The sequence below is a fragment of the Dendrobates tinctorius genome, unplaced genomic scaffold (assembly GCF_039654945.1).
Source record: "Dendrobates tinctorius isolate UK_male_01 unplaced genomic scaffold, ASM3965494v1 ptg000028l, whole genome shotgun sequence".
Lineage (NCBI taxonomy): Eukaryota > Metazoa > Chordata > Amphibia > Anura > Dendrobatidae > Dendrobates > Dendrobates tinctorius.
In genome coordinates, this window is record NW_027361696.1 from 71,723,804 (window position 1) to 71,732,500 (window position 8,697).

Sequence of the window (8,697 nt, forward strand, 5' to 3'; positions counted from 1 at the left end):
CTGTCCTTCTCTATGTCCTTCTCCAGTTCATCACCTGGAAAAGTCCCTCCACAAGCTGGATTTGGTCAGGGCTATTCGAGTCTACCTTTCAAGGACTGCTTTTCGTCAGTCCGATTCCCTGCTTGTCAGCTCTGAAGGTCGTCGAAAGGGGCTCTCAGCTTGTGAGTCCACGATTGCCCGTTGTATTCGCTCGGCGATATTTGAGGCATACCGCGTTCGGGTCAAATGGCCTCCTCCAGGAGTGAAGCCTCACTCCACCTGGGCTGTGGGAGCTTCCTGAGCTGTTCGTCACCAGGCTTCGGCCTTGCAGATCTGCAAGGCTGCAACATGGTCATCTTTACACACCTTTGCAAGGTTTTACAAGGTTAATACCCAAGCCTCGGCTGATGCAGGCCTGGGTAGCAAGGTACTGCAGGCGGCGGTTTCCCACCGGCTGACCTAGGTCCTTTCTCTTTACTTATATTTTCCTTTTCCCACCCTTGGGACTGCTTTTGGACGTCCCGTGGTTACCAGTGTCTCCCAATGAAGCGATAAAGGGGGATTTTTGGTACTTACCGTAAAATCTTTCTTGGAGCTTTCATTGGGGGACACAGCACCCTCCCTAATGTTTGTACCATTGTTGGCCTATGTGTCCTTGTTTTGGGTTGGTTCATATGTTGGGTTTTTGGCCGCTTCTCCTACTGCTTTAACACCAACTGAGTAGCTTGCCTGTCGGTGGGTGTATACTACTGGGGAGGAGCCATTTTCCTTTTTAGGCCAAGTGTCGGCGCCTCCTTGCGACAGCAGCATACACCCATGGTTATCTGTGTCCCCCAATGAAGGTTCCAAAAAAGATTTTACGGTGTAAGTACCAAAAATCCCTCTTTTCTCTGCTGCAGATCTAGCGGTTCTCTGATTGCTGAATCCCATATAACCCTGCCCACCCTACTGATTGGCAAGTTTCTGCCTATGCACAGTGTACACCAAAAGCTGACGTTCAGTGTTGTGGGCGGGTTTGGACTCCATATCAGCAGTATTGGTCCTCTAATGTTCTCCTGCTGACAAAGCAGTGATTCTGATTAAAAAAAAAAAAAAAAAACACAGCAAGCAGCGCAATAAGTGACACATTGCTGGAATCGGGGTCTCTGTCCCTAAATTATGTTGCTAACAGATTAAGTAGCAAAAACATTGTGACAGATTCCCTCTAAAATGTACAAAAAAAAACCAAACTTAATTTGAATTTGCCCTCTTTTTTGCCAGTTAAAAATATACAGTATTGTAAAACGAAAAACAAAAAAAAACATATTTGGTATTTCCACCTCCGTAAAAGTCTGATCTGTCAAAATTTGTAAGTGTTTTAACCCCTTCATGACCAAGCCTATTTTGACCTTAATGACCAGGCCATTTTTTTTGCAATTCTGACCAGTGTCCCGTTGAGATAATAACTCAGGAACGCTTCAACGGATCCTAGCGATTCTGAGATTATTTTTTCGTGACATATTGGGCTTCATGTTAGTGGGAAATTTAGGTTGATAACTTTTGCGTTTATTTGTGAAAAAATCGGAAATTTGGCGAATATTTTGAAAATTTCGCAATTTTCACATTTTGAATTTTTATTCTGTTAAACCAGAGTTATGTGACACAAAACAGTTACTAAATAACATTTCCCACATGTCTACTTTACATCAGCACAATTTTGGAAGTAAATTTTTTTTTTTTTTTTTTGGTTAGGAAGTTATAAGGGTTAAAAGTTGACCAGTGATTTCTCATTTTTACAACAAAATATACAAAACCATTTTTTTTAGGGACCACCTCACATTTGAAGTCACTTTGAGGGGTCTATATGGCAGAAACTACCCAAAAGTGACACCATTTTAAAAACTGCACCCCTCAAGCTACTCAAAACTACATTCAAGAAGATTATTAATCCTTCAGGTGCTTCACAGGAACTAATGTAACATGGAAGGAAAAAATGGACATTTTAATTTTTCCAACAAAAATTTTCTTTTAGCATCAATTTTCATTTTCACATGGGCAACAGGATAAAATGGATCCTAAAATTTGTTGGGCAATTTCTCCTGAGTACACCGATACCTCATATGTGGTCAAGGAAGGGAAGGAGCGCCATTTGACTTTTTGAATGGAAAATATACTGGAATATTTAGGGGTTGCCATGTTGTATTTGGAGAGTCCGTGTGCCTAAACATTGGAGCTCCCCCACATGTGACCCCATTTTGGAAACTAGACCTTCCAAGGAACTTATCTAGATGCATAGTGAGCACTTTGAACCCCCAGGTGCTTCACAAATTGATCTGTAAAAAAAAAAAAAAAAAAAAAAGTTTTTTTTTTTAACAAAAATTTTCTTTTAGCCTCAGTTTTTTCATTTCCTCATAGGCAACAGGGTAAAATGGATCCTAAAATTTGTTTTGGCAATTTCTCCTGAGTACACCGAAACCTCAAATGTGGTCATAAACCACTGTTTGGGCGCACTGCAGGGCCCGGAAGGGAAGGAGCGCCATTTGACTTTTCGAATGGAAAATTGGCTCCAATCATTAGCGGACACCATGTCGCATTTGGAGAGCCCCTGTGTGCCTAAACATTGGCGCTCCCCCACAAGTGACCCCATTTTGGAAACTAGACCTCCCCCAAGGAACTTATCTAGATGTGTGGTGAGCACTCTGAACCCCCAAGTGCTTCACAGAAGTTTATAACGCAGAGCAATGAAAATAAAAAATCATTTTTTATTCAAAAATTATTTTTTAGCCCTCTGTTTTTTATTTTCACAAGGCTAACAGGAGAAATTGGACCACAAAAGTTGTTGTGAAATTTGTCCGGAGTACACCGATACCCCATATATGGGGGGAAACCACTGTTTGGGCGCATATGAGAGCTCAGAAGGGAAGGAGCGCCATTTTGGAATGCAGACTTTGATGGAATGTTCTGCGGGCCTCATGTTGCGTTTACAAAGCCCTTGATGTGCCTAAACAGTAGAAACCCCCCCCCCCACAAGTGACCCCATTTTGGAAGATAGACCCCCGAAGGAGCTTATCTAGATGTGTAGTGAGCACTTTGAACCCCCAAGTGCTTCACAGAATTTTAGAAACACAGAGCCATGAAAATAATAAAAATATTTTTTTTTTTCCTCAAAAATGATTTTTTTAGCCCGCTGTTTTTTATTTTCACAAGGGTAACATGAGAAATTGGACACCAAAAATTGTTGTACAGTTTGTCCTGAGTACCCTGATACCCCATATGTGGGGAGGAACCACTGTTCGGGCACACATCGGGGCTCGAAAGGAAAGTAGTGACGTTTTGAAATGCAGACTTTGATGGAATGGTCTGCGGGCGTCATGTACATTTGCAGAGCCTCTGATGTGCCTAAACAGTAGAAACCTCCCACAATTGACCCCATTTTGGAAACTAAACCCCCCCAAGGAACTTATCTAGATGTGTGTGAGCACTTTGAACCCCCAAGTGCTTCACAGAAGTTTATAACGCAGAGCCGTGAAAATAAAAAATAATTTTTTTTCCACAAAAATAATTTTTTTAGCCCCCAATTTTTTTTTACCAAGGGTGACAGGAGAAATTAGACCCCCAAAGTTGTTGTGCAATTTTTCCTGAATACGCAGATACCCCATATGTGGGAGTAAAACACTGTTTGGGCACACGTTGGGGCTCGGAATGGAGGGAGCACTGTTTGACTTTTTGAACTCAAAATTGGCTGGAATAAATGGTGGTGCCATGTCGCGTTTCGAGACCCCGTGATGTGCGTAAACAGTGGAAACCCCTCAATTCTAACTCCAACCCTAACCACAAGCCTAACCCTAATTCCAACCCTAACCCCAATGTAAAAATATTTTCTTTATTTTATTATTTGTGCCTACCTATGGGGTGATAAAAGGGGGATTTATTTACTTTTTTATTTTGATCACTGTGAGAGTTTCACAGTGATCAAAATGAATGAATCTGCAGTGTTGCAGATTCCGGCGGGCGCACTGCGCATGCGCCCGCCATTTTCCAAGATGGCAGCGCCCATGATCCAGGACGGCGGGACATAGGAAGTACCGGCAGATCGCCGCTGTCATTTGGTGGCCGATGAGGGGGGTCGGATCGGATCGGTGTCTCCAGCCATGTCCGATGCTACTTCAGCATCGGCCATGGCTGGATTGTAAAATTTCATCAAACTTCTTTGATGAAATATTACTATCGCTCTGGTTGGCTGTTTCACTTTTAACAGCCAGTCAGAGCGATCGTAGCCACGGGGGGGGGGGCAAAGCCACGCCCTCTGGGGTGAAGTACAAAGCCCCCTGTAACTGCTGGTCGGGTGACCTTTCATTGACCCTGGTCACCTGACCCGCAGGGGGGCTTTCAAGTCATGACACAGCATATGCGTCATTGGTCGGATTGGCACCGACTTTCATGACACACACCCTGTGTCACTGGTCGGGAGGGGGTTAACTAGTACATGAAATGTCTTAAAAAAAAAAAAAAAAGGTGGAGAAAAAATTGCATTTTTTTTTTTTAAATTTTATTGAAAGAAAAGTCAGTGCAACAGCCACAATACACAGTGAGCAAAAATGGCGCCTAAGACGATACCATAAAATCTCCAACTCGATAAGCAAAAAAAAAAATAACAATAAAGCTCCAACAATGGAAAAACAACATTTATACGTTTTGGAAAATGGTGGATTCTCCCCCACTCATTTCTTAGTAGCTTGTATGGTAAAATGATTGGTGTCAATCAAAATGACAGCTCATTCTGCAAAGGACAAACAAGTCTTCAAACGGCTGTTTTCACAGAAAAATCAAAGAAAAAAAGTGGATTTTTGAAGGAGAAAAAAAAAACTCAAACAAAAATTGGCTGCGTCCTAAAAGGGGTTAAATGAGAAGACCCAATTTTTGGTTTGTGGCCACAAGAAGAAGAAAACGTTCATCATTTCCCAGAGAACTGGGATTGCACGATCTTGGATGTTGTGGAGGTGCACATGGGCAGCTACCACTCCATTCATTGCTTGTAGGAGCGCCAGAGAGACCACAGAGCGGTATTTTCTCCAACAGTAGCAGAGTAGAGCTTTGTACACCTCTGTCCGAGCCGCAGAGCCCCAATCTCTGGATCGTGGAGGGGGGGTTCCAGCGGTGCTCAGTGTGTTCTCCCCTATCCTGTGCTTATCCTAAGACAACATTGCCACCAAGCAGAGTCATAGCGAGCTCCATGTCTGCACTCCTTCACTTCTTGCTCTCTTTTGTGTCCCCAGGGTTACAGGTGGAGTTTATAAACCCCATATTTGAGTTCTCTCGCGGCATGAGGCAGATGCAGCTGGACGATGCAGAGTACGCCCTCCTCATAGCGATAAATATCTTCTCCGCCGACCGACCAAATGTGCAGAACCACCAGCTTGTGGAAACCCTACAGTTACCGTACGTGGAAGCGTTGCATTCCTATACTCGTATCAAGCGACCTCAGGTGGGTACGGAGCATCGGGACCTCCACGTACGGGAGAGTTTAGTCCGAGCCTGGCGAGACCACCGCCAAGTTGTAATGGTCACTGCAGGACACGCGCCAAGCTGTAGAGGAAGGCGGCAGGGAAACGAGAGTCTCTTTACAAGGGTTTTCCAGTATCAGAAAAACACTTCCCCCGACTGCAGTTTTCTGGGGGGAGGGTTTTCTCTCAAATTATCGGAGCTTTTTTTTCCCCCTCCACAGGTCCATCACCGGTATCTGTTATTGTCTGCAGTGCTGACGTGACATCGACAGAACTGTGTTGACTCTGCGAGCTCAGCGGCTATGCCTCGGTTGACGGCGCAAGCCTCTCATAGCTGAGCGTTTGGCTGCGGCACTATCGACAGGCTGTCAGTGCAGCACACCTGGAGTAGTGGCAGAGATTCAGCACTGGCCTCTGGGAGGGTTGAAGAAATAATTATTTTTTTTCTGGTTAAAAAAAAAAGAAACCTGCAGTTGGGGATGGAAGCGTTTTTGAAACCAGAATACCTCTTTGATAAAGTTTTTACAATATTTAGGAAGTGTTATACCCCTTGGTGTCTACAGGTGGCAGTGGTGTTCTTTGAGATATTTTATTTTTTTGCATGAGCGCTAAATGAGATGACTGTATTCAGGGATGGAGGCCGTATACATATGCAGATTCTTTATAAGGGTTTATAGCCTATATCTGGCAAGTATTACTGCACCTAGAAATAATTTTCATGCATGGATATTGGGCCGCATAGTGCAGGCAATACAGTATAGTGTGATTATTTTCCAAAAGCGACAAACTTTTTTTTTTTTCTATTCTGAATTTTTTGTGTGTTTTTAGACTAGTTTAATTAGAATCCGGAGCAGTGTGTCTATAAATACGTGTGGCATCTTGGTCTTTTTGTTCATACTTGTATAAGTCACAGTTGTTTTAGTCCAGTTCTGTCAATGTATGGCAATAATGGATTATATCAAGGCTTCAATAAAGAGAACCAAAAGTAGCAGTAATAGCATAACATAAAAAAAGGCCGAAATTTACATGAAAATGTGTGCAAACTGTAAAGCGCTGCGGAATATGTTAGCGCTATATAAAAATAAAGATTATTATTATTACCCTGTATACTGCAATACTTTGCTATAGCAGCATATAGTGTAAGTGATCGGACGAGCGCTGGTTCAAGTCCACTGGGGGGAACAAATCAGGTAAATCATAAGTGACCAATAAAAGTAAAAAATAATTCAAAAAAATAATTAATGGAAAAAAAGTTAAAAAAAAACTAGTTTAAAACATTTTTTTTAATATAAAAATTCTAATCCATTTATCACCCAATAAAAAAAGTCAACATCTGTTATTGATTGCAGCATTTGTAAAAGTCCATCTATCAAGCTATCTAATATATAATTACCTTGTAATGTCTTCACTTCCTGTTCCATCCAGATGTGTTCGGATCCTAGAATTCCAAGCGGCGGAAGTTCACCGATCGCCATATTGGGACACCCATCTGATGGGTGTCTCAATATGGAAACTGCTGGTGGTACCAGCCTCTTGTGCGGTACCAGCAGCGGAACACCGCCGTACACAGACACACACTGTATACGCCATACACAGCCTCTTGCGTAGTACCACCAGCGGAGCACTGTCGCGAGCACGCCGCTGCCGGGATGAGCCAAATAATTCACTGGCCGCCACTATCATTGTACAGGAGGAGCGCATGCACAGTTTTAATGTGACCGCTGCTATCTGTCTGCACAAAGATGGCGCTGTCTGATTTTACTGCGCCTGCGCGAATTCCGCGCAGGCTCAGTGAATCATTCGGCTGATCCCAGCAGCAGATGCGCGACATGTCTACAGGCAGAGGAAGCCGGTCACATTAAAGGGGTTTTCTCCTACGCCTCATTGGGGGACACAAACCGTGGGTGTTATGCTGCTTGCCACTAGGGCAGGGCTGTGGAGTCGGTAAGCCAAACCTGCGACTCCAACTCAGACTCCTCAATTTCCCTTACACCGTCTCCACGACTCTGACTCCCACATATATTGCTTATATTTAAGTGAAAAATTTATTGTAGTACAATGTGAACATCAGACATTTAATAATTTTTGATACAATAATCAAGATATTTAGATAGAACATAATATATACTGTATTTATTGGAATACAACTTTAGAACACAAAAAATTAATACATTGTAAATATGTAATACACTATGTAATATCTGTTACACATATATAGTGTGTATACAGTCATATGTTGGGCACCCCTATTAATGTTAACCTTTTTTCTTTATAACAATTTTGTTTTTTGCAACAGCTATTTCAGTTTCATATATCTAATAACTGATGGACTCAGTTATATTTCTGGATTCAAATGAGGTTTATTGTACTAACAGAAAATGTGCAATCTGCATTTAAACAAAATTTGACCGGTGCAAAAGTATGGGCACCTCAACATATAAGTGATATTAATATTTCGTAGATCCTCCTTTTGCAAAAATAACAGCCTCTAGTCGCTTCCTGTAGCTATTAATGAGTTCCTGGATCCTGGATGAAGGTATTTGTGACCATTCCTGTTTACAAAACAATTCCAGTTCAGTTAAGTTTGATGGTCGCCGAGCATGGACAGCCCACTTCAAATCATCCCACAGATGTTCAATGATATTAAGGTCTGGGGACTGGGATGGCCATTCCAGAACATTGTAATTGTTCCTCTGCATGAATGCCTGAGTAGATTTGGAGCGGTGTTTTGGATCATTGTCTTGCTGAAATATCCATCCCCTGAGTAACTTCAACTTCGTCACTGATTCTTGCACATTATTGTCAAGAATCTGCTGATACTGAGCTGAATCCTTGCGACCCTCAACTTTAACAAGATTCCCGGTGCCGCATTGGCCACACAGCCCCAAAGCATGATGGAAGTGTTTTTCTTGGAATGCTGTGTTTTTTAGCCTCCATGCATAACGCCTTTTTGTATGACCAAACAATTCAATCTTTGTTTCATCAGTCCACAGGACCTTCTTCCAAAATGTAACTCGCTTGTCCAAATGTGCTTTTGCATACCTCAGGCAACTCTGTTTGTGGCGTGCTTGCAGAAACTGCTTCTTTCGCATCACTCTCCCATACAGCTTCTCCTTGTGCAAAGTGCACTCTATTGTTGACCGATGCACAGTGACACCATCTGCAGCAAGATGATGCTGCAGGTCTTTGGAGGTGGTCTGTGGATTGTCCTTGACTGTTCTCACCATTCTTCTTC

General features: G+C 42.6%; 1 protein-coding gene across 2 annotated transcripts in view; it reads left to right on the forward strand.

The window, feature by feature from the left end:
- LOC141085535 (oxysterols receptor LXR-beta-like) overlaps positions 1-8,697 on the forward strand; it is a 73,501-nt gene that overhangs the window by 53,240 nt on the left and 11,564 nt on the right. For both annotated transcript variants that reach the window (XM_073570965.1, XM_073570966.1), the window contains exon 9: positions 5,235-5,443. In XM_073570965.1, the coding sequence (XP_073427066.1) occupies positions 5,235-5,443 (209 nt within the window). The remainder of the gene's footprint in view (positions 1-5,234; positions 5,444-8,697) is intronic.